A 26,433-nucleotide genomic window follows, 5' to 3' on the forward strand; every position below is an offset into this window, starting at 1 on the left:
CACATAAAAAGTAAATTTTACTGTACAGTAATTTTCTTTTATTCTGAGAGTTGATAAGAAAATTTTATTCCTTACCACTGAATTAAGGGGAAAGGGAACTCCAATAAGAGAAGCCATCAATGGTGCGATATCAGCCTACAAACAGGAAAAGTTCAATTCTAAGAAGTCTATAGACATCAACCTTAAGTAATTTAATGCGACTGTATTTTGGAATATAACCGTGATATTTGTTATAATCCATTACCTTCAAACGTTTATTTAATACAAACTAGATAGTGAAACTAGATAGTGATCTCTAAAAATGTCCTTTACTAGAGGTACATGAACTTATGAAAAAGTAAATTTGAAAAGAAATCATTAAGAGCCCCAAATGTAAAACATACTAAAACAAAAACTTACTTACCCTAGTAACCAAGAACTTCACCACTTTATTAACAGTTTCTCAGTATTTCAAAAAGTATGCCTTAACTAGACAGATAACAAATAGCAACATCAGATTTTAACTGGAGAAATGTATATATTAACTGAAGAAAAAAAGCATGTATCAGAAGGAGGTTCGGCCAACTAGTGAAGTCCAGAAAAGATATAAAACAAACAAGAGGATCTTTAGACAAAAGATCCCAAAGACCATCTTGGACAGTTTCCCAGAAGAGCTGTTCATGCTTTCTGTCTCCATTTCCTCATCTCCCCATCACTCCTCCCCTATTCTCACTTGCTTTAACCCTTTATCATCCCACATGCCACCTTTCCTAAGAGAGCTAATAACCTCCATTTTTCTAAATCTAATTGACGGCTTTTATATTAGTCCTCACAATTTTTCAGGCAGTAAACTGCCTGGATGTCAGAATGCCCTTGGCTTGCAAACTCTGAGACCTTGAGCAGGTTATTTAACCTCTCCAATGCCTCTGTTTCCTTACCAGTTAAAAAATAAAAGTTTCTTCCTTATAGAGCTATGGCATGATTAAATGAGATTAAATTTATAAAGTACCTGGCATGTACTATTCCTGCAATAAATAGTGGCCACCACTGCTGTTGTGGTTATTATAATTAGTTGACCTCTCAAAAGCACTGTGTAGACCTCTCGCTTCCCGGCCTCTGTAACATCACACTCCACTGAGAGTCTTCAATCTCACTGTGGCTCTTTCCAGATACCTTCTCTAGTCCCCCATTTAAAGCTGGAGTTTGGTCCTGGGCTCTCAGTCCTTCTTACTTTTTCCATCTAAGTACAAAAAAACTGGAAAACTCCAACAGCCTCCTAATCGCCTTGTCTCTATCCCCCAGAATCCACTGGGCCTCCTGTAATCTGTTCTCCAGCTGCAGCCACAGCAATCCTTCCACATTAAATCGGATCACGTCACCCTCCAGCCTTTAAATGCTTCAAGGGCTTCCCTGAGCTTTAGGATTAAGTCCATAAGGCCCATTAGGGCCTGTGTGGTCTAGTGCCTACCTTCTTCTGCCTCATATCACACTACAGTCTCTGTTGCTCCGAACACCAGTTTCCTTCAAGATCCTTTGACATCCTGAGTACCCTCTTACCAGAGCTCTGTGCACATGTTGCTCCGTCTGCCTGGAAAGGCCTTCTCCTACTGCCTGGGCCTGGTAACTCCTAGTGATTCTTCAATCTCAGCTCAATCCTCAGTTTCTCAGGAAGCCTTTGCTGATCACACAATCTACCAGATACATCCACTCTATGCTCTCACGGGGTCACATGCCTCTTCTGTAGTACTTTTCACAGCTATAATGTTACATTTATTTGCATAATGATTTGATTATTATCTGTTTTCATCCCTAAACTATAAGTTGCCCAGGGCAAGGATTATGCTTGCTTTTACTCACCATCATATCCCTTACACAGTGTTTAATGTTGATGTTTTAAAGTTTTAAAGTTAAGGTTAACGTTTGCACAATGTTTAAACACACTGCCGTCATATAACAATGCTGGTGGGAGAAATGAATAAAGAAATTCTCATCTAATGTTGATCTGAAGTAGGAATATTCAGAGAGCAATAGCTGAATCCATATCCAGTTTTTGATTATAATCCGGTGTGGCTAGAAGTAAAACATGTTCTTGTTTTACGGCCTTCAAATTATTCCTATCCTCTTGACAGTGATTTTTATTGCAAATTAATAAGTTGCTATTCTGATTTTATACATTTTCTTTTATTTGGGTAATATGCATCCATCCTGAGAGAAGAGAACATTCTTAATATGCTGAGAAAGAACAGGCTTCTGCAATCACAGGCCTGAAAATGGGATTCGAGACCTTGGTTTATCTACCACAGTAAGAAATGTCAGCTTGTGGGTGACCTGGAGAAGCTAAAAATATTCCTGCCGCTTTGGAGGCCACATACCAGTCATGCCACGCCTTCCACAAACAGTGAAAATGGCTGTTTACATAGCATATCTTCAACAAAGAAAATTCTGCGCTTCACATTTACAGATAATGTTACCAGTCTAACTCGATTAGGTTAGCCATGCATTTTCCTGTAATCTAAGGTTTCTAGCTGAGTATACTCATCACTTTTTTCCCATTGCATTTGTAAAGATCCTGGGTAGAATTAAAGATAAAATACATGTTAATAAAAACAAACAGTAACTGACATACTACAGGAAGGAAACTCATAACGGGGTTTTATTACATCTGTGCTTAAAGCAACTAAGCAAAGGAACCATGACAAGAAAACACAGAAATTTAACAGGTATGCATATTTCAATTTACATAATAATTCTTTAATTAGCCAGTGTTATTTTGAGGGAGGCTTCTCCTTTTAGTTTTTTGTGGGGTTTTTTGGTGAGGAAGATTGGCTCTGAGCTAACATCTGTTGTCAATCTCCCTCTTTTTGTTGGAGGAACATTTGCCCTGAGCTAACATCTGTACCAATCCTCCTCTATTTTGTACATGGGATGCCTCCACAGCATGGTCCAAAAAGCAGTGTGTAGGTCCACGCCCTGGATCCAAACCCAGGAAGCCCAGGGCCACTGAAGGAACTTAAAGGGCATGAACTTAACCACTATGCCACCAGGCAGGCCCCTCCTTTTAGTTTTACTTGAGGCTTTTTTTTTATTTTGCCAAAGGAGAGATTAGCTGGGTTGAAATATTTGCACTAAAAAGATTTCCCTTAGTAACAGAAATGCTTTGAAAACTCCTTTATCATCATTACTATTAATATCTTTTTTCAGATTTTTTTTGTCTAAACTTCTTATAGGAGTTAAAATTAAATTTCAATGTGATTAAATTGAAATGAATACCTGATTGATATCTTGCCTCTTCCAGTTCTCCAATTTCCATTCTGAAAGATACAGTTAAACACAAGAGCTGATGTTAAGATTTTTAAAAGAATAAATCATTTCATTACTATCAGTGGTCAATGCTTAATGGAAAACAAAAGTATTGGAAAAGTCTATTTTAAGCCTGATATGAACAAAAAGAGTACTTAAAAAGGCAGAGCTGTAGATTTTTAAAACTAAAATTTTAAAAGAATAACTGAAAAGTAAATATTTGGTGTTTTCTGCAACGATTTATCAAACTTTCAAAATGCTCAATTGGAGATAATTGTTTCCGTCTTTCCAAGATGGAAAGATGGGAGTAAAAGGCACAGTGATAACAAGTGTCAGCGTGAGCACAACTAATTACAATCCTGTAGAGAGGAACCACGCAACCGACAGTCTGCTAGTCCATCTCAGCTCTTCTTTTTTCTGTAACGCAGTTGCTTGCAAAATACTTAAAACTGTAGCTGTGGTTGTGGTTTTCCTATTGTCAGTAATTCCAAATGTTAAAATAGTATAGTCAGTTGCTATTAAAACTGCCTTCAAAGATAACCTCATTCCTATATTTTTCTACACATAAATTCAGAAATTTCAATAAATAGTAATCAAAACAAATGATTATGAGAGACCATGTCTTGATCTAACGACTTTAAGATATATTACCAAAAATGTTCTAAGATATTTTTATGATGAAATTTCCTTTAATAAGCTAATAAAGTTTAAAAATATGTTCCTGCTCCTACTAGTCAGTTACTAAAAATTCACACTTATCACTTGAGGAAAAACTACACACTCCCTTTCTCTATAACTTACAATATTCAATATTCCTATGAGAAAAAATACATTATTTCTGTAATGATTCTTAAAGTCATATGATTCTAAAGCATTAATTCACTGAGAAAACAAATGCCAAAATAAAGTTCTCTCTCTTAAGCACAAACATAGTATTTAATCTAACTTCTATTTAGACCCAATCTAATCCATTTACCACAGGGCACAGGAATATAAAGTGGTGCAGTTGCTTTGGAAAACAGTTTGGTGGTCTGCAAAAAACTAAACCTAGAGTTACATATGACCCATTTACTCCTCTCCTAGGTGACCACCAGAGAAATGAAAACACATGTCCACACAAAAACTTTTACACATATATTCACAGCAGCATTATCATAATAGCCAAAATGTGGAAACAATGCAAATGTCCACAAGATTACTGAATAAAATATGGTATATAAATACAATGGAATATTATTCAGCTATAAAAAATAAACTACTGACACATGCTACAACGTAGATGAACCTTGAAAATGTTATGCCAAGTGGACGAAGCTAGACACAAAGACCACACAGTGAAGGATTCCATTTATATGAGATGTCCAGAACAGGCAAATCCACACAGACAGAAAGTGGATTAATGGTTGCCAGATGATGGGGAGAGGAAATAATGAGTGACCACTAATGGATGAGGGTTTTTGGGGGGGGGGGGGGTGAGGGATGAAATATTTTGTAATTAGATAGTAGAGGTGATTGTACAATCTTGTGAATCTACTAAAAAAAAGTACACTTTTAAAATATGAATTTTATGATATGAGAATTATATCTCTATAAAAAAATAAATCCAAAAAAGAAAGAGTCTAAGAAAATTTTATTATACAAACCAAAAAGAATCTTTTATGATAGAAATACCTAAACACAGCTGTGAGTCCAAACCCCTGGAGAAGGTTTAAAAAAAGTATATTTAGGCCTCATCCAGACTCATGGAATCAAAACCTCGAGTGACAACATCTGGAAATCGGCATTTCTTTCATCTGTACGTTTAACACGTGCTTTGGGTGAGTCTGACGCAGTTAATCCAGAGTAAGGCATCTGAGAGGAATTTGTTTTGTCCAGTTAGCAAAACCTTTGGAACTCTGAAAAAAACCTTACCTTACAAAATAAGCAGAGCTCCAGGAAAAAGGAAGTCCTTCTCTTCAGGGATTGAGAAACAAGAGAGGCTCGGGCACCACAGAGAGCCTTCAAAAGTATTAGAGACGGGGCAAAATCTGTCCAGTTGTGACACATCAACTGTGACAAATGTGTGATTTATCTGATTGATAGCCTTTGCAAGTAAGATCTGACTCAAGGGTTTAATCTAAATCCCAGTGATAATAAGACTTGTGAAAAAAAGCAACAGTATAATTTATCCTTGAACTTTCATAAGGCAAATAACTAAGACTGTATACTTCAAGCTGAATATTATAAACCAAATAATAGGAATCATACAAAAGTAATTCACAGAAATAGTAATGACACAAATATCAAAGTGAAAACTATAACTTGAAAAGTATTTCTTTATAAATTAAATTTTGGTTTTATTGAAAAATGTCATATTTATAAAAACAATGAAGATAAATGTTCATACCTTTCAAAAACGCATCTTCAAATTGCTGAGTTGATACGTTTTGGGGATACTTGATTCCAGCTCCCCAAGTGACAAAAGGAGTTAAAGTCTCTGAAGGATGACCAGCCCCATGGACACCTACAAATAAGACACCAAGAGTAATAAGACAAGTGTATAAGAACTAACTTACACCTAAATATTTAGTCTTTTAAATATGCAGTTTTAAAGAGTTAATCCATATATAGCTAACTCCAGCCACCACCACTCCCAAAGGCTTGCGACTCTCTATGACAATTAGTTTTAAAATATTCCCACTGAAAGTCGGAGCATCAACAACAAACAGGCAAAAACAAAAAGCAGAACTTCCGTTGGGTGACTCTGGTTGAAAGAAAAAGAAGAACAATAAGACTTAGAGGAGACAGCACCAGAGGAGCGCAGGAGGCGAAAGAACAGGGAAAGCTCTTTCGGGGAGTAACCACCCAAGTCTGGGGCAAGCAGTCGAGGCCAGGTCTGTTCTGGAGAGGACGGCAATGTCTCCAGATGCTTTTCTTCCAGACTACTCTGGCTGGAGTAGCCAAAAGCCCTTTACAGGGCTACAATTCTGGAATTCTGTATTGGAATTTGGGGGCGCACACCTCACCCTGCCTTATTTTGTTGGGTGTGCACCCACTGTGTTTGCCTCAGGAATCTCACAGGGAGGACGGGCTCCTCTAGTGTGGATTTTCAGGAGTCCTGGCCCCCCACTAATCCCACCTTACCCTCACCCCCTTTACCAACACATGCAGTTAACTCTGGGTAGATCAATATGAGGTATGTGTTGTTTTCTTCTCCAGACTGTTCTCAGATTTCTCATTTTAAATGAAAATAAATTCCTTTTATAGTTAGAAGAAAGATTTTTATATAAGATTAGTCTTTTTTACACTAACATTTAAGTATACAATTATACTTAGACACTTTGCATATAAGACATCTAATCCTCTTCAATATGATAAGATACCTGCAAGCTACATTTACACTACTTTAATCATAAAGTACATGATGTTTAAAGACAGACTAACCCCAGTCTGTCATTCCATGGTCAGCCGTAAAGACAAATGCTGTTTTCCCATCATTTCCATAAAAATGTTTAAACATAGACACAATTTCTTTTATTCCTGCATCGACTATTTTAATATTGTCCTTATATTCCCTGTTTAAAAAGAAACAGAAGAGCAAATTAAATAATATTAATTTTGAAAAATCAAATTTATTCAACATGAACTCATTACATTCAAAGTCAATAACTCCTGAAATACTTCTAGATTTCATCTTTAATATTTTAAAGTCAGAACTCTTTAGATTGTTAAAAATAGTTTTTTTCTTTTAAAAAAGCAAAAATATCTGAAATAGTTTTCATAAATGATTTAAAAGGAGAGTACTGATTAGCAAATACATTTTAATGAATACTTTTTAAGTCTCAAAAGCAATAAGGATGACTTTCAATTTCATATCTCTCATAACGCAAGCTATATTGTTCTTGCCACATTAATAGGTAAGTATCACTGTTTCAAGTATAGAATATTTTCATCCCCTAGAATGTGTGTGATAATATAATATAATGTTTTGAACAAATTATATTTAAGCTCCCCAAACAGTTGAACAAAGTTGGTTTGGTAGGAATTCCATCACTTACAACAGAGCATCAAGTTAAAGAAGGGGAGCTGAGGTATTGATTACTGGCAGGGGACCAACAGACTCTACAGTTACAGTTAGACTAAGCTAAAACAAATTTGAAATAAAGAATAAAAGCATAACGTGGATTCTTCCTCTTTCTCATGGTCTGCAAAAGTGAGAAAAATATTTGCTGTTCTACATAAGGAATGCTACTGAAATACAGCATACAAAACTTTATACAATTATTTGCTAGACACGATACTGATTAAATGGAACACATAAGGAATAGCTAATTACAACTTTTTGTGATATAAATATTAACACCACAAAATGCTTTTTATTTCAAGATTTACCAAAATATATAGTATATAGGTTTTTTTTCTCTGCCTTGATAAATTAAGAATATGGAATATATGTACAAGATCTATTTTACTTATGTTAATGTGTAGTCTGGCCACAGCACATGTGATTTTAGCCAATATATCATACTACATCTCATATCATTGAGAACTGACTCTACTTTAGAGTTGTTTAAAATATAAATTCTGTTGTGCTAATTAAAAAGAAAACATAATACTTTAAAGTTCAAACAGAACAGCTGTTTCCCTCAAAAACTTGAAATTAAACAAAGCTTTAAAATTACCTCGATGATGGTCGGTGAGCATGTCCATTTGTATCTATTCCTAATAAATGTAAGAAAAAAACTATTTTCTCTTCGTTTAGTTTAGAAAACAAAGATTGGTTGTTTCTGGCAGCACGAAAGAATTCCTGTATGCAACAAATCAGTTAAAAAAATTTAGTTTATTTATTTTATTTAAAAAATACTTCTGATGAAAACATCTAATTAAATTTATACATAACTATAAAATTAAATTATCTTATTTGGTTTAAATTTGTCCTCAGGACCTCCCAACACAAAGTACTTGTTGTCACATTATACATCTCTGTTCAAATAATGAATGAGTGAGCTATTTTCTATGTTATAATTAGCCCAAAAAAAGGTAACAGAAAGGGGATCTTGATTTCACAAAGATCTCACAACACTGAATAAAATGCAGCAGATTGAAGAAATATTTTAAGAGTCAAAAATAAAAAAGTACTAGTGGCAACAGTTTAGAAATGCTCTATCGTTTTTAAATGTTTTCAGAGCTGGACTACTTCTTGTTGTCCTGTCTGTTCCCACCCTAGTCCAAGCATAACCTCTCACTTAGAGCATTAGGAACAGCCTCCTCACTATTACCTTTGCCAAAGGACTAGAATCTGTTCTTTACATCGTGTGATACAAAAATGTCCGCTTAATGAAATATGGTTCAAAAATTATTATATCAATTTTATAACAATCAACTGGATTCATAAAGCCCTTCTAAGACAAAGGATTCACCCTGGACTTCTATACACATGAACACATAAGTAAGTACCTGCGGAGAGTACTTTTAAGTTATTTTAAATAAGTCAACAGGCTATGCCAAGATATATAATTACTGCTCACATAAATGTCTCTAACTATAAAAGACGTTAACTTTAATAACAAGAGATGTTTAACTTTCCCAGAAAAGTCTTAAGTATTTTTTCAAATTATTCTTCACTATTATGAATATTACAAATGGTGCCATTAAACAAACTAGCTATTTAAGAATAAAAACATAATATGTAACCTGCTACCATCTTCCTGAAAAGCAAAAAATTGCCTCCTAACTTTCATATACATTCTACTTAGACCCAAGAAATTTTAAATCTAGATGGAAATGGCAAGTTCTTCAAAAGAAAGGAGTTAAATTCTAAAGATACAACTGAAAGCTAACAAAAAACAAAAAAACTTAGCAACCGAATTTGAGTCAAATTTATAATTTGTTCCATGACTGGTGAAAAATATTCAGCTATGTAAAAAGTGCTATTCATTCATATATGGACACAAGATTGGAAAGTTATGAAATATTAATCTTACAGAGCTCAACCCGTTAGATTTCTATTGCCTTTTACAAAGTTGGTCTTTTGGACATAAGAGGTGAAATATACTCCTAGCTTCTTTGCTAATACTCAGTATACTTATACCCATCAGCCCCCACTTTTTCTCAGCCCCCCTGTGTTCAAAGGCACTCATTCATTTCTGTACTCAACAAATATTTACTAGGCATCATAGGAAGCTGCTAGATGACTACCCCAACATGCACTCTCCTTTCTCTCTGAGTAAAAACCTCTGATTTTATGGGAATCTCAATGCTCAAAACCAACATATTTCCCATCCTCTCTCACAGCTAGATGTGCCTTTGCGGTTGTGGCCAATGAGATTCAAGTCAAACATTTCAGTCAAAAGGCTACATGGACTTAAGGCTCTTTGAAGTAAATATAATTTAGTAGGAGAAAAGGTTCTTTTTGATTCCTTGTACTATTGTCCTAAAACATTGAAATAATGGCTGGAACTCTAGCATCTCCTGGATCAAGAGACAACTTTGAAGATAAAACTCACGCTCTGAGGAGAGAGGAGAAATTTAGGAGCCTGGGTCTTAAAGACACTGTGGAACCACTATAGCAATCCTGGGCTGCAGTAGTGCTGGGCTGCATTAATCCTGGGCTGCCTACTATCTTTACTGAGATAGAAGTACATTATTAAGCTATTTTCTTTTCCTATTACACAAAGCTGAACCTAATCTAAATTAATAAATGTACTATGTGCCAGACAATTCCTTGATAGGAATTTAGAGTTAACAGTGAGAAAAAGTATCTCTGCCAACAAGAGGCACATAGGACTGAAGGGGGATATGCCAATGTAGCAACAATTATGGTAACGCACCATAAAGTACTAAGAGGTATTAAGGCATAGAGAAGAGGGTGATCTAAGCCGAACTGAAAGTGGGGTAAAGCAAAGGAAAGTCTGGAAGACCTAATAAAGGAGATGATACACGAACTGAGTTTTAAAAAGCAAAGAGATTCAACATAGATGAACCTTAAGGATATCATGCTAAGTGAAATAAGCCAGTCACAAAAAGACAAATACTGTACGATTCCATTTTTATGAGGTATCTAGAGTAATCAAATACAAAGAAACAGAAAGCAGAATGATGGTTGTCGGGGGCTAGGGGAGGGGGAAAATGGGAAGCTGTTGTTTAATGAGTACAGAGCTTCATATTTGCAAGATGAAAAAGTTCTGGAGATTAGCTGCACTACAATGAGAATATAGCTAACACTATTGAACATGTACACTTAAAATCGGCCACCATGGCAAATTTTCTGTTTGTGTATTTTACCACAATTAAAAAAAAAAAAAAGTGAGTGAAAAGGTGCAGGGATCTGTAAACTGTTTGGCTTGAATCAAGCATGAGTCTCTGGCCAGGACACAATGTCCAGGTGAGACGCCTGACTCCCTCTCTAGCCTTATCTCAGACCTTACTCCCAGGCAGTGTTCCCAAGATAGAGGCCAAGATTTACCTAATGTTGTTGGTCTGAAATACTCTTCTCCACGTGCAATCCAGACGCATCCATTTCTTTGGTTCTTACACTTCAGAGATCAACTCAAAATCCTCAGGAAGGCCTTCCCTTAACTGTTCAGTCTAGATCAGAATTTTCTACTGACATATTCTTAGTCTCTGTATTTTTCCTTCATATCACTTAACCATTGTTGATAATTTCATATTTTTGTTATTACTCGATTAATAGATATCTCTCTACCATATTTTATGAAGCCCTGGGCAAATCTTTTTTTATGTTCACTGTCATCTCACCAATACTAGCAATGTTGAAATAAAGAAAGGAAAAAAGACATAACATCAGGCCAACCACCAGCTATACCTGCCCATCCACAAGGAATCAAATCCATGATTTTGGAGCATTTTTAGCTATGTATATGAAATTAGAAGCCAAGGGCCTTTAAGTAGGTGCTAACATAAGCAGATTATATTAAGAAGTGATAATTAACAAAGTAATTTGTTAATTTTTTTAAAGAGATTTTATTTAACTTGCAAATTTTCCCTGTTGACAAAAGTGTATGTTAAATGAAAAAGAAAATTTCAAGGAAAAAGATCCTGAAAAAAGAAATAGAGTTTACGAAAGAAGGTACTGAGCACTTAATTTCTGCCAAGAGAATACAAAAGGTAATACAGGCACATACTGAGGAGTACCTTTACAAACAAACAAACAAAAATGACCGCATTGTGGAGAAGTCCGCAATGTCAATTCAAAACACAGTACTGGTGGGGCTGGCCTTGTGGTGTAGTGGTTAAGTTCATGCGTGAGCTTTGGCAGCCTGGGTTTTGCAGGTTCGGATCCCAGCTGTGGACCTACACACTGCTTATCAAGCCATGCTGTGGCGGCATCCCACACACAAAATAGAGGAAGATTGGCACAGATGTTAGCTCAGCAACAATCTTCCTCAAGCAAAAAGAGGAGGGTTGGCAACAGATGTTAGCTCAGGGACAATCTTCCTCACAAAAATAAAAAAGACAGTACTGGTAAAAAGAAGAATCATTAAGGGTCAACCAATGAATGCTTCTTACAACAGATGAATTATAGGTTGCAATTTGAGATGAGAAAAAAATGGATTGGCAGAAAGGAGAGAGCCAATATCCACCCACAATTGACTTTCACACAATTTTTGAAAATATAAATTCTCCTGGATTGCTGGTGAAACTAGGATAATTGTCACTATTAAATCCAAATCTTTATTTCTAAAGGAAACTCACAGATCTCACATGGTTCCACTACTGTAAGAGACTGGTTCTGTGGTCAATGGAAGATCAAGAAGGTTCACCTAGAATAATTCATCAAACTAGGAATGAAATGCAGGTTTCCTGAATTCCAATCTAGGGCTCATTTTACTGTCAGAAACATGGAATTTAAAAAGGTTACCTTTTTAAAATTATTTTTTAAAAACTTCTATAACAATAGAAAGAATAAACTAATGGAACTTCATCAGACTAAAGTGCTTCTTCAAGGCAAAGGAAAACAGGATTGAAACAAAAACACAACCCACTAACTGAGAAAAAAATATTTCCAAGTCATACATCTGACAAAGGCTTAATATCCTTAATATATAAAGAACTCACACAACTCAACAACAAAGAATCAAATAACCCGATCAAAAAATGGGCTGAAGACATGAACAGACATTTCTCCAAAGAAGATATATGGATGGCCAATAGGCACATGAAAAGATGCTCATCATCGCTGATCATCAGGGAAATGCAAATCAAAACTACACTAAGATATCACCTTACACCCGTTAGAATGACAAAAATAACTAAAACAAATAGTAACAAATGTTGGAGAGGTTGTGGAGAAAAAGGAACCCTCATACACTGCTGTTGGGAATGCAAACTGGTGCAGCCACTATGGAAAATAGTATGGAGATTCCTCAAAAAATTAAAAATAGAACTACCATATGATCCAGCTATCCCACTACTGGGTATCTATCCAAAGAACCTGAAATCAGCAATTCCAAAAGTCCCATGCACCTCTATGTTCACTGCAGCATTATTTACAATAGCCAAGACATGGAAGCAACCTAAGTGCCCATCAAATGATGATTGGATAAAGATGTGGTATATATATACAATGGAATACTACTCAGCCATAAAAAAAGAACAAAATCATCCCATTTGTAACAACATGGATGGACCTTGAGGGAATTATGTTAAATGAAATAAGCCAGATAGAGAAAGACAATCTCTGTATGACTCCACTCATATGAGGATTTTAAACATGTGGACAAAGAGAACAGATTATTGGCTACCAGGGGAAAGGGGGGGCGGGGAGTGGGCACAAAGGGGGAAGGGGTGCACCTACAACAAAACTGACAGACAATAATGTACAACTGAAATTTCACAAGATTGTAACGTATCATTAACTCAATAAAAAAAATAAAAAAATAATAATAACCTAGTTAAACAGGAAAAAGGCAGCGAGAGAGGGAGAAATTGGAGCAAGAAGAGAGTATTGATTTATTTTTCAGAAATACAAGCGTAACGATAAAAAAAAACTTCTATTAATTGATTATTGTAGAACGTGTAATTTCTTAGAATCTAGTCTTTTTAAAGTGGTGTGCTACAAAACAGAACTTTCAAGTTCATGGAAGTAGAAAAAAACTAAGATGGAGTTACTAGTAAATCAGTTTCTAGTACCTTAGGTACAAATATATGTGCTGTAGATTAACCACTCAATAGCACGTACCTTAACATTATCAAAAACCCACGTATCCAGTTTTGTTACATCATGAGCACCAAAATCCTCATCATCAGCATCATAAGTATGTATAAAAACATGGTCTCCACTAACATCTGAAAAGGAAATTTGGGGAAAAAAGACTTTAACAATCTTTTAAACTGTCATAAAATATGTAAGTCATTTAAAGATTTTTGTGAGTAACCAGATTTTTCAAAAAGATTTTGTATTATGCTGGGAAGAGAAAGATGAGAGGAATAATTCAACATTTATTTTACATGCCACAGACCATGCTTTGTACTTTAACATATGCTGTTGCTTTTTGTTCTCACAATAACATATTCTAGTTTTACAGATACACTACATGTAAGTTAATTAACTTGCCAAAGTCACAATGCCAATATACAATAGGACAAAAATAAACTATAACAAACCAAAGTTTGTTGATAAGGATTAAACTAGTCAAAAAATGTGTGCATCCTTAGGATGTTACGATCTAAAACAGATGAAGTCATTTAGTTTACAAAACTTCCTAAAGCAAGAAGGAAACTGAAATACTTCACTTCTTTTATTCATAGTATGTTCATTTTTCTCAATATAAGGGAATAAATATTGCTTATTGCCAAACAGTCCGAAGAGTCAACAAATATATTAATCTTATACATTTGCAAGATTTTATTAATAATCTAATCAATTTAGTGAATTTCTGAGTTAGATAGGCCCTTACAGGTCATAACAAAGAGATATAACAAAGTAGTGACAATCTCTGATAATATCAGTTCTGCTCTAATGACATTAAGCCACTGTTCAGCCATTCTCCTTCCCACATCTTAAGTAAAGACTGAGTGTGTTTGTTGATTACCATAAGAAATGGAACATCCCTGTTGGATGGCCTCCATTTCAGGCATTGGTCCTGTCCTATCAACTGGAGCCAGAAGTAGGAAGGGAAGTTTGGTGAGCCATAGCAACTTAATCCACCCTCACCACTACCAGTCCCCCAAAGCTAAGCTGCTTTCCGAAAAAAGAAGTCTATAAATAGCAAGCAGTGTGAGGTTTGTTGGCCTGCCCTACATAACAATGTTTTATGAATATCATACATAAAATTCTAAATATATATTTTGCTTTTGAGACATATAATAATCTTCAATAATTCCAATTATTATAATTACACCCATGGCTAAGTAAATTTGTCACAAAAACTTTTCATTACATGAAATGACCAATCATTCTGCTCCCACTAAAAAGCATTTAATGACATAAAATTCAAATTGAATCCAACTGATTTTAGAAAATAATATAAGTGAATTTTCTAATCAAGAGATGTTCTGTACTTGTAGATTCATGCACAGAAACAAATAAAACAAATCCAAATGGCATGATCTTGAACATATGAAAACAGAAATTATAAATATAAACTTTAACGTTTAAATCTATATGTGAATATCCACTAACTTCTTAATAATTTATCAAAGTAAAATGAACCAGACATCAACATCATCATCATGAGAGATTATGTGACAAGCACTTTGCTAAAAGTTTCACATGAATTATCTAATTTAATCACAAAAACAAACCTATGAGATATAAATTATTATCACATTTTACAAAAAGGGAAATTAAGGTTCAGAGAAGTTACCTAACTTGCCCAATATTATAAAGCTGTTAAATGTTACAGTCATATACCATTTCATCGAATCCAAGATACTAACAACCGTACGATGTGCCAATATTTCAAGTACAACTAAAAAGGAAAAATCAAACTGACATCTCTATCCACTGTAATACACATCCCTACTTCAGAGATGTTAAATATATAAAAGCATGTATCTCAGAATCAATAAAATACAGTAATATATTAGAAATTATCTTATTGATTTATTACCTATTTACTATCTGAGGAAATATAATCAATGACTCTTACCTTTGGCAAACATAGACAAGATATCCGGGCTTCCCCAGCCCCATGTGTACTTGCTTTCATTAAGAAGAGAATCAAATTCTACAGGATTTTCCTTCCATCCTTCAGGTAAGTAAGAAAAAAAGCAAACACTAACAATAGTAATAGATACATGGCGAAGTATTAGTATAGCCCCTAAAGAAGTATTCTTAAAATAATAACGAGGATTAATTGCAGAACAAATGCAAAACTAATAAAAGATTTTGTCACATGTATTATACCACAAAATTTTTAAAAAGCTTACAATAGATAATTTACTTCTTACTAAAATATAGACTCACTTTTGTACTTTTGAGAGTTAACATGTAGGAAAACCATAGATCCATCCAATCATATTCTTCCAATAGTACAGGATGATAAAAAACTAAAGTTTAATTATTCAATCAACACCAGTGTGTTTTTGTAAGGCATACTAAAACATTTGTCAAAAGTATCTCAAAACACACCTTACTGTGTGTCATGATTCAGTGTTAAAGCAGCAATATTTACGCAATAAGTTTTTCATGTGACAAATGGTCTAAATAGGCGATACCTTTGGCAACTGCACTGACATCTTCATAAAAACCAGCTATTAGGGCGACATGACCTGGCCGAGATTCAGTTGGCACACGAGTATGAGAAATCCCCCAGCTGCCTTCATGCATTATGATATTCCTAAAAGATACCACAGATGAATAGTTAACATAGACCAGGATTAAATGTTCTGTTAAGGCTTTAGAATAAGATTATTACAGAAGGAATTGAAACCAAAAAAGTGAATCAAAATTTAAAAAGATAAGAAACGTTCCTGACGCCAGCTGAGCCCAGTCCTGGCCCTCCTGCCTGCTGGATTCAGTAGCATAAGTGAGCTCAGGTAAAACAACCAACCACCAACCACCACACAGAATCATGAGACAAAATATACCTCTATTGTTTTTTTTTTCTCCCCAAATCCCCCAAGTACATAGTTGTATATATATTTTTTTTAGTTGTGGGTCCTTCTAGCTGTGGCATGTGGGATGCCGCCCCAAGGTGGCCTACTGAATGGTGCCATGTCTGCGCCCAGGATCCGAACCCTGGGCTGCAGAAGCGGAGCGCGCAAACTTAACCACTCGGCCACAGGGCCAGCCCCACCTCCACTGTTTTAAGCTATAAAGTATTGAGATGCTTTGTTACATAAGAAATAACTGATATGAACAATATTATTCTATTGACGTTAAATTTTATTAGGTGTGATGATGGTATTGTGGTCGTATAGGAGAAAGTCCTTATTCTTAGGAGAGACATGCTGGAGTGTTTATGGGTGAAGTGTCATAATATCTTGCTTTCAAACTGTTTAGGAAAAAAATAATTAGAAGTTTAAGCATGTGTGGGTATATGTGTATGTGTATTGAGAGAGAGAATACAAATATGAAAAAAAAAGTTAATTTTTAAATCTAGGTTAGCAGTATACAGATGTTGATTATATAATCCTTTCAACTTTTCTGTAGTTGAAAAATCCCCAAAATAAAAAACTAAGGAGAGGGGAAACGGCTACACTCCTAATTGGGAGTTAAATTATATTCCTAAATTTGAGATTAGAACAGGCAAAGTGTTCTTTTGCTAAAATGTATCAACATTCTTTAAGCTATATCACAGTGTTCTGAAAAATTGGGTGAAGAAAGCAAAACCACCAGTAATGCCATTGCAGGGGAAAGAGCGGCAGAGCAACAAGATATAAAACAACGACAGCATTGCTAACATTTTTCAAGATAAATGCTTGACTCTCCAAATGTTCTGTAGAAAAATATCTGTAAGTACTAGTTTAGATACTTAATATTGATTCACCTCATAATAAAACCAATTTTGGTAAAATACATACATAATAATTAAAAGGCTTGAAAACTACTGAACCACACATTAAGGGAGAAATATTTTTTAACCTCTTCAGTTATATAAAGAAAACCGAACTTAGAAAGAGGGAGGTATAAACAAATTTGGATACCTCTGTATAAAAACAGTTTGATCAATTCAGACCATATATTTAAAAAAATAAACTAAGAAACAAAACGTAGAAGATTCCTGAAACTGTAAACACACAATGACATACAACACAAGGCACGTCAACTGTGTGAGCCCTTGGCCCGCCACCTAACACCCAAAGGAGAAACAAGTGCTACCAGAAAAGCTCGTCTTTTCTTAACAACCTGTATATTTTTATTTTATTAATTTTGCAGAGAACTATATTTCTCTCCTTTCTTTGAAAACTAAGAAATTCACCAAAATACATCACTCAAATTTTTTAATTATTTGTAGGAATTTATGTTACACATTTTTGTGTGCTGAACTTAACTCTGCTTTGATCTTATTTTCCTACTCATATTTTCCTATTGCCCTGAGTGGTTCATTTATTTATTTTTATCCTTTAGTATATTATGCATTTCTTTGAACCACCATAAATTTATTTCTGGAAATTCAACCTAGAATTCAAGTTCATTCATTCTTCTAGCAGTCAGCAAATATTTATTAACTGCCTACAATGGTCTAGGAACTGGAGATAAAGTGTTGTACAAAACAAAGGCGCAGCCTTCCTGGAACCTGCATATGCTAAGTACTACAAAGAAAAATAAAACAGAGTAAAGGGATAGAAGGTAATGATCACAGATAAGGTCAGGGGAAGATGCAATATTTTAGAGAAATTTCCACTTGAATTTGAGTTTTAGTCTCTCCACAACAGCATTAGGAAGGGCTTTTGAGGGGCTTGCCACTAATCAGAAAAAGAACAATTGTTTGCAGGAGCCCCATAAGTCCAAAAAATTAAACATTTCTATTTAAAGCCACTTAAAACCTAAAATTACACTGCACAGTGATATAGGCTTGGAAGGACTTTATATACTATACAGAAGGCTTATTTTGAGTTGAAGTCTGTATTTTCTAGTTAAACATCATTGCAATTAGCAGTTCATTAACACTTATGCTTGTCATTATTTAAAAAATTTAACAGGCTTGTTTTATAAGAAAAAGATAACATAATGAGTTGTAAGACAGATCTGAGAAATTAGGACATGTTTGGCCAAGCAGCTAAGGTCGTACATTTCACTTCACCTGATATCAACTTCCATAATAACAGAAATAACTTGCTAATCCATAAGACAATGGCCAATGTATATGTGCCCTATTCTCTTTCTCGTCATCACTCTTGTGCCCAAGATGAGATAAATAGTATCATGATAATATTTTCCAGAGGTGCATCTGTACCAGTTGACATGCTTACCTAATAAATGGTGCTCTGGAATCTCCATTTTCATCTAACTCATAAAGTGAATCTGCTCGCAGGCCATCAGCAACAAACAGCACTAATCTTCTTGCTGGAGGAGGCAATGACGTAAACTGAGGAGTCATTCCATGAACCAAAGGAGATGTAAAATAAATATCAAAGATGGAGGCGAAGAACACAAAATGTACGAGCAATCCCAAAATAAAGAACAGCAGCATATCCAGTGTAACTCATTAATCTTCAAGAAAAACTGAAAGAGGGAACAAAATTAAATTGGGTAAACCTTAATGAATCATGTATTTTCACATATTTTGATGACTATGTGTAGATTGAACGTATATTTAAAAATATTACAGTACATAACTCATAACTTCATTTTCATTTATGGGACTAACAATAAGCATTATTTAATAATGAGATAATACGGAAATAAAATACATGATAAAGTACACTCAAGCAAAAAGAAAAAGTTCAAGCATAATAGTAAACAATTAGCACTAATAAACTATTTATAGTAAATTTAAATGCATACTAAGCTCATAAAAACTAACATAGGATCCAAAAACCGAGAAAGAGGGGGCCGGCCCCATGGCCAAGCGGTTAAGTTCGTGCGCTCTGCTTTGGTGGCCCGGGGTTTCGCAGGTTCGGATCCTGGGCGCGGACATGGCACTGCACATCAAGCCATGCTGAGACAGCATCCCATATGCCACAACGAGAAGGACCCACAACTAAAAATACACAACTATGTACCGGTGGGCTTTGGGATAAAAAGGAAAAATAAAGTCTTTAAAAAAAAAAAACAGAGAAAGAATTAAATGAGTCCTAAAATGAATTAGGGTTCATTGAAATCAAATCCTGAATAAAATAGAAAATATAACTATATAACTCGTGGTACTCTTGGTTGCCCACACAATAACTGTTGATATTCTTGGAATTTAAGATTATTTAAATGTTTGTGGATTATTTTTTACTTTTTGTTATCAGTTTAGGAGACTTCCATCTTCTCTTGACTACTACCAAGTTGAGCAGACAACACGCATTTTGTTTATTTAACTGAATTATAGGGAGGAAAAAGTAGTTAAATTTCATCTGCGCTTCAGAAAATTGGCACTCATTAAGGGAACATTATTTTAGTTCCCTGAACCAATACAAAAAGCAAAAGGTTACATTCATTCATTCAGTAAAAGTGTTCTGTGCACATATTATGTGCATAATTGTGTGCTGGGGTTCTACAGAGAACACCAAGAAAACATAGTTGCATCTGATGAGCTTACAAATACTAAGCAAAGTGAAACATTTGAATAACCCTGTAAGACAGTATGCCATTAACTGTCAAGATCAAACTGTCCATTGGAGTACTTTTCAAGCCAGTCTGTAATTCGCTTTTGTTGATGAATCTCTCTGTAGATTAAAAACAACAATAAAGTACTCTAACTTGTCTTTCTTATAATGTAACCGCATTAGTTACATATAGTGACTCTGGGCTGAAAAACACCAAAGATGAGGTAATTTTAATTACAGATACATCTTATTCTTCCTGGCCTGAAGAATTACATCATAGAAGGAAAAAATGGCAAAATATCCTGCCAAAAAACTGAAATATTGGGAAAAACACCTTATTAAAGTCAAGCACATCATAAAAAGAAAATAAAATAGAGCAAATGGTCAAATCATGGGCCACTTTTTTCTTGAGAGAATCAAGAGTCAATTAAATATCAAAGATATTCCACAAAGTATGAAAATCCCTTAGAGAGTAGATGCTATTCTGCAATCTAAGACAAAACCCTCAAAATAAACATTCTGCTTTTTTGGGCCAGCCCTGGTGGCCTAGTGGTTAAGTTCGGTGCGCACCACTTTGGCGGTCCAGGTTTGGTTCCCAGGCACAGATCTACACCACTTGTCCATCAGTAGCCATGCTATGGTGGCAGCTCACATACAAAAAGAAGAAGAATGGCGGCAGATGTTAGCTTAGGACAAAATTTCCTCAACAACAACAAAAAAAATTGGCATTTTTCTTTTTTAAAATTGGCCCTGGGCTAACATCTGTTGCCTGTCTTCCTCTTTTTTTTTCTTCCTCTCCCCAAAGCTCCCCAGTACAGTTGTATACTCTAGTTGCAGGTCCTTCTAGCTGAGCTATTTGGGACACCATCTCAGCATGGCTTGATGAGCGGTGCTAGGTCTGCACCCAGGATCCGAACGAGTGAAACCCTGGTCTGCCAAAGTGGAGAACATGAACTTAACCACTAAGCCATGAGGCCAGCCCCCAGCTTTTTCTAATATACATAAGCTTCAACTACACAGCAAGTACTATCTTAATAATGGTATTCTGAATACAAAAATAAAACATAATCACTGTGGTTAGTTTGGAAAACAAAGAAAAACTATCTACGATTCTACCACCTAAAGAAAAATGTTAACAGTTTCTTAGAATTTTCATCCTATCTAGATTTTTACAGAGGCTCACAATTTTCCATATTGATTTTTTCCTTTATTATACATTGACATTTCTCTATTATTTGGGAAAAAAAAAACGACCTCTTCCTACACATCATTTACCATTACCACACACTATTCTATGGGTGCATCTTAATTTTCCTGATCATCCCCATATTGTTAGGCATTGAGGCTTTCTCCAATTTTTCACTATTAAAAGTGTCAATGTGATTAATGTAAATTTGTATATAATTTTTATAACTTTTCAGACATTTCACATTATGTGTTTAAGATACTGCCTATACGTGCAATCACTGAGTCAAAGGCTCTGAGCATCTTTAAGGCTTTTGATATACTGTACATGGAAATGATTTTTTTCAGCTGAATACTGATTCTCCTAATAATAAATTAAATACTTGCAATATGTAATTCTCTTCTTGCTTATCTCACAAGCCCTCCTAAAGAAAAAGCCATCATTTCAAATAGATGCAGTATAACAAACTAAATTTGATGAATTAAAAAGGAGACATTGAGTAGAATATTCTAAATGACAAGATTTCTTTCTTTAAAGATTGGTACCTGAGCCAACAACCGTTGCCAGTCTTCTTTTTTTCCTTTTCCCCAGAGCCCCCCAGTACACAGTTGTATATTCTACTTGTGGGTCCTTCTGGTTGTGCTATGCGGGACGCTGCCTCAGCATGGCCTGACGAACCGTGCCATGTCCGTGCCCAGGATCCCAACCGGTGAAACTCTGGGCTGCAGAAGTTGAGCCCGTGAACTTAACCACTCGGCCACAGGGCTGGCCCCTAAATGACAAGATTTCAAACAGAGAAATTATTACTAATGTCAGTGTTTCAAGAGAGGAGACTGTGGTCAACTTTGTCAGATACACTTAAAAGATTAAAAAGATTAAAAGATTAGAGAAAGAGCAGGGCAGCAAAGAGTGATTTGGCCACTTGAAGTTCTTGTTAACCTTGTTGAGAAATTTCAACAGAGTAGTGAAAGCTGAGCCCCATTAAAGTGCTTGTTTGAACATTGAACGGGAGGTGAGGGAGGGTAAGATAAGAGAATGAGTACAGCTCTTTGGGAGAACGTTGAGTCTGAAGACAAGAAACAGGAAAACTGATGTAGGGCCAATATGGGGGTTTCCTCACCTAGGAGATACTAGACAATCTGTGTGTTGAGGAGCAACTTAGAATATAGAAAGAAATTAATGCTGCAGCAGAAAGCTAAAGTAACTACACAAGTAAAAAATCCTTGTGAAATCATGAAGAGATGGAACCTAGAGCACAAGTGGAGGAGTTGGCCTACTCCTCGTTGGCCTGGGACCTTCCTGCTTTGGGCACTGAAAGTCTTGTATCCAGGGAAACCTCTCTGTCCCAAGCATGCTACCTCTGGGCTCTTCAATTGGTTCTCCCTATGGCAGGCTTCTTGTCATCTTTCATGCATCTTCTCAAATGTGTCACCTCCTCAAGGTTTCTCTGACAACCCAGAAGTAGACTCCCTCCCTCATTTTCCTTGATTTAAACAATTATACATTCTGTATTTATTGCTAAAATTTACTTAATGTTTCTCTTCCACTCGAATGTGAGTCCCATAAGGACAAAGATTGAGGTCTTATCTTGTTCACTACTGTATGTCCCACCTAGTGACAGAGAGCAGCTGCTGCATCAGTTTTTTTTAATGAACTAATTAAATGAATGGCAAAGTAATTTTGGCTAAGATGAATCTTATTTCAATTCAACAACATTTATTCAAAACCTACTACTTCTCCAGTCTTACGCTCAGCACTGGAAATAGAAAAAGGAATAGACATGGTCCCTGCTTTCCAGATGTCCAAAGAAGGGAGGCATGAAAATAAATGCACCTCAGTATAACAGGCATTCAGTTTAGCAGGGCCCCAAGAAGAGGGCAATGAACCCAACCAAAGGAAAGGCTTTGAAGAATAACTGACATTTAACCAAGTCTTCAAGGATACTTGGAATATTAGGCAATCAAAAGATGAGTGCAAAAATACAATATCTGGTAGACCACTTTTCAATGCTAACGAGGAACCCTGTGATAATTCTTTCAGATCCAAAAATTATCAACTAATGTATGCTTTTAGTCTAATTTTTAAATATATGCATATTAAATAAAAATTATCTCTAGCTGTACACAATTGTTTTTCTGAATGTAAGCGCTCTCTATCATAATATATTCCACTTATTTAAATAAGTCAATTATTCTAAGGTCAATAGTCTCACTAAGTTTTTCTGAAGCATTCTAATGAACGACATCTACTTTTTAATCAACTTTATTAAAGTATAATTTATATACAAAAATGGACCCACTTTAAGTTTTACAGGTTTTGACAAATACATACACTCATATAACCAACCACCAGAATGAAGATAGAGAATAGTTTTATCACTCCAAGAAGTTCCCCCACAGCCCTGTCCATAAGCAATCACTGATCTTTCAATCCTTCTGGGATTTAAGATTAATTTTTATCATTCTAGAATGTCACTGAGATGGGATTATGCAGTACGTACTTTATTCTATCTGCTTTCATTCAGCATAACGTTTTTGAGATTAATGCACACACTGTGATTGAGTTGTTTGTTCCTTTTTAATACTGAGAAGTATTCCATTGTATGGCTATACTACAAATTGTTTATCTATTATCCTATTGATGGATATGTGAATTGTTTCCAGTTTTTGGCTATTACAAAGCCTCCATGAACAGTAAATGTACAGGACTTTATGTATAGGTGTTTTCATTTCTCTTGAATAAATATGCAGAATTAGAATTGCTGAGTTAAACAGTAAGCAGATGTTTAAATTTACAAAAAGAACTGCCAAACTTTTTCCAAACTGTTTTACACACCTACAAGCATTGTCTTTAAAAGTTTTACAATTTTATTTTATTGACAATTTACAATTTTGCTATAAATTCCATTTAAGGATTTAACTTGACTTTTATAGAAAGTATAATATGTGTTATACCTTCTTACAGTGTGTAACGTTTCTTCACACTGTGAGAGTATTCAATTACAGTATTAGCTACTACCGACTGAGTGCCTGCTCTGTACCAGATCCTGGGATTGGGGATTTTCTTACATTATTTCCTCTAATCCTCAGGCTTTACCTTGTAAATGAAATATTAGAATCCCCATTTTCACTGGAAGGAATCGAGTCTCATGGGGCCTAACTGATGCTCCAAAGATCACATAGCTAGTAAGGGGAAGAGCTGAGATTTGAACCCTCAGTCACATCAGTGGAGAGCCCAAGCTTTTTCTAACGTTTATCCAGATGACCAATATGCCCAGACCTGATCTCAGTATCTTTCCTTGGGGGGCAGGACAGCAGAATGCTAGCGTATAGCCTAGCATTCCACTGCCGGGATTCAAATCCTGCCTTCTCTACTTATTAGCTGTATGACTGCAGGAAGGTCCTGTGACTTCTTTGTGCCTCAGTTTCCTCATCAGTAAAATGGGGAGGACAATAGTACTTATCTCCTTAGGGTTTTATTAGAATTGAGTTAACATGTAACATGTAATATGTAAAATACACAGCAGAGTGCCTACCATGTAGTCAGCACTCATTAAGTACTAGCTATTATTAGTGTTCCTGATGTACATGAAGTTGCATTTACTCTGTGAGAAAAACTTGTTTGCCATCCATATTGGGGCTTAAAATCTAATCTAATGGACGTAAATCTCTTGATTAGAGAACTAAGTCCCAAACTTGGTTTTACATCAAAGCAGCAACTTCAGCTTCACTGCTCTGCTGCTACTTTCCTTATCTATATGGGTAATTTTTTTTTAATTGTGGTAAGAACAATTAACATGAGATCTACCCTCTTCAATTTTCAAGTGTACAATATTGTTAACTATAGGCAGTGTTGTACAGTAGAGCTCTAGAATTTATTCATCTTGCATAAGTGGAACTTTATAGCCATTGAACAGTAACTCCCATTTCTCCCTCCCCTGCACCCCTGGAAACCACCATTCTACTCTCTGATTCCATGAGTTTGACTCTTTTAGATATCTCATATAAATAGAATCATGCAGTATTTGTCCTTCTGTGACTGGCTTATTTCACTTAGCATAATGTCCTTCAGGCCAGAAATGTCTGATAGTCCCAGTTGCTCAACATTTGGTGTGGTAATGTTTAATTTTGTCCATTCTAGTGGGAGTGTGGTGGTAACCAATTGTACTTTTAGTTTACATTTCCCTTATAACCAGTGATGGTGAGCAACTTCTCATGTGTGTAATGAACATTTTTTTAAAATCCTCTTTTTTTCCCTTTTCATTTTTTAACAGTGTTTTTCAAAGACCTGTACTTTTAAATTTTGATTAAGTTCAATTAATTTTTCTTTTGGTTATTGTATTTTGTGTCCCCATTAAGGAATTTTTGTAAATGATGACACCTTCTTTAGCATATATTTTTAATATTTTTTGTTGGAAAATAATTTCAAACTTGGAGAAAAGTTGCAAGAATAATGGTACAAATACTCATATGCCCCTTAGCCATATACAAATGTTACCATTTTCCCTTTGTTTTACCATGTTCTCTCAGCTCTCCCATCCCTGCCTCGCCTCTCCAGCTCACCCCTCTCCTGTGTGTGTGTGTGTGTGTGTGTGTGTGTGTGTGTAAAATTACATAATATCTTTTCTAAACCATTTGAGGATGTTACATATACAACAGCCCTTTACCCCTAAACACTTTCATGTTTATTTCCTAAGAATAGTGATACCCTCTTATATAGCTAAAGTAGAGTTACCAACTTCAGTAAATTCAATGTCAGTATTTTATCTAATCTACCATCTCTACTCCAATTTTTTTAAGTGGCCAGATAATGTTCTTTATAGCATTTTCATAGCTTCATTGAGACATAATTGGCTTATAATAAACTGTACATATCTAAAGTGTATAATAATCACAATCAAGATAATGAATATAATCATAACCCTCTAGTTTCCCCTGCTTCTGTAATTCATCCCTACATATTTCATATTTTTTGATATTATTGTAAATGATACTTTTTATTTCAATTTCCTGTTGTTAGTTCTTAAATCACCACTGATTTTTATATATTCATCTTGTATCCTATGACATTGATAAAGTGTTAGTTATAGTAGCTTTTATACAGATGTCTTTTGATTTTCTACAGAGATAATTATGTTACTTGTAAATAAAGGACGCCTTCCTTGTCAATGTATACCTTTTATTTACGTCTTATGCTCATCATACAGTCTACGACCTCCAGTATGATGTTGCAGAGAAGTGGTAACAACAGAAATTCTTGCCTTGTTTCCAATCTTAGGATGAAAGTTCTCAGTTTTCTAGGTTTTTGTAGATTCCCTTTATTAA

The 26,433-nt window shown here is 35.2% G+C and overlaps 1 protein-coding gene across 50 annotated transcripts in view; it reads right to left on the reverse strand.

Annotated features, from left to right (window-relative positions):
• Nucleotides 1-26,433, reverse strand: part of PIGN (phosphatidylinositol glycan anchor biosynthesis class N) — a 186,936-nt gene that overhangs the window by 146,626 nt on the left and 13,877 nt on the right. For 11 of the 50 annotated variants that reach the window (XR_011421092.1, XR_011421091.1, XR_011421093.1 and 8 more), the window contains 10 exons: nucleotides 21,655-21,881; nucleotides 18,640-18,892; nucleotides 15,940-16,061; nucleotides 15,372-15,470; nucleotides 13,460-13,566; nucleotides 7,941-8,065; nucleotides 6,703-6,833; nucleotides 5,666-5,782; nucleotides 3,250-3,290; nucleotides 76-135 (listed from right to left, as the gene is read on the reverse strand). Coding sequence is in view for 38 of the 50 variants with exons in the window: in XM_070221147.1 (XP_070077248.1) it covers nucleotides 76-135; nucleotides 3,250-3,290; nucleotides 5,666-5,782; nucleotides 6,703-6,833; nucleotides 7,941-8,065; nucleotides 13,460-13,566; nucleotides 15,372-15,470; nucleotides 15,940-16,061; nucleotides 18,640-18,860 (1,023 nt within the window). In the remaining 12 variants the exon portion in view is untranslated. The remainder of the gene's footprint in view (nucleotides 1-75; nucleotides 136-3,249; nucleotides 3,291-5,665; nucleotides 5,783-6,702; nucleotides 6,834-7,940; nucleotides 8,066-13,459; nucleotides 13,567-15,371; nucleotides 15,471-15,939; nucleotides 16,062-18,639; nucleotides 18,893-21,654; nucleotides 21,882-26,433) is intronic. The other 39 variants (XR_002809990.2, XR_002809991.2, XM_070221139.1 and 36 more) reach the window with 7 other exon arrangements.

Source organism: Equus caballus, chromosome 8 (genome assembly GCF_041296265.1).
Source record: "Equus caballus isolate H_3958 breed thoroughbred chromosome 8, TB-T2T, whole genome shotgun sequence".
NCBI lineage: Eukaryota > Metazoa > Chordata > Mammalia > Perissodactyla > Equidae > Equus > Equus caballus.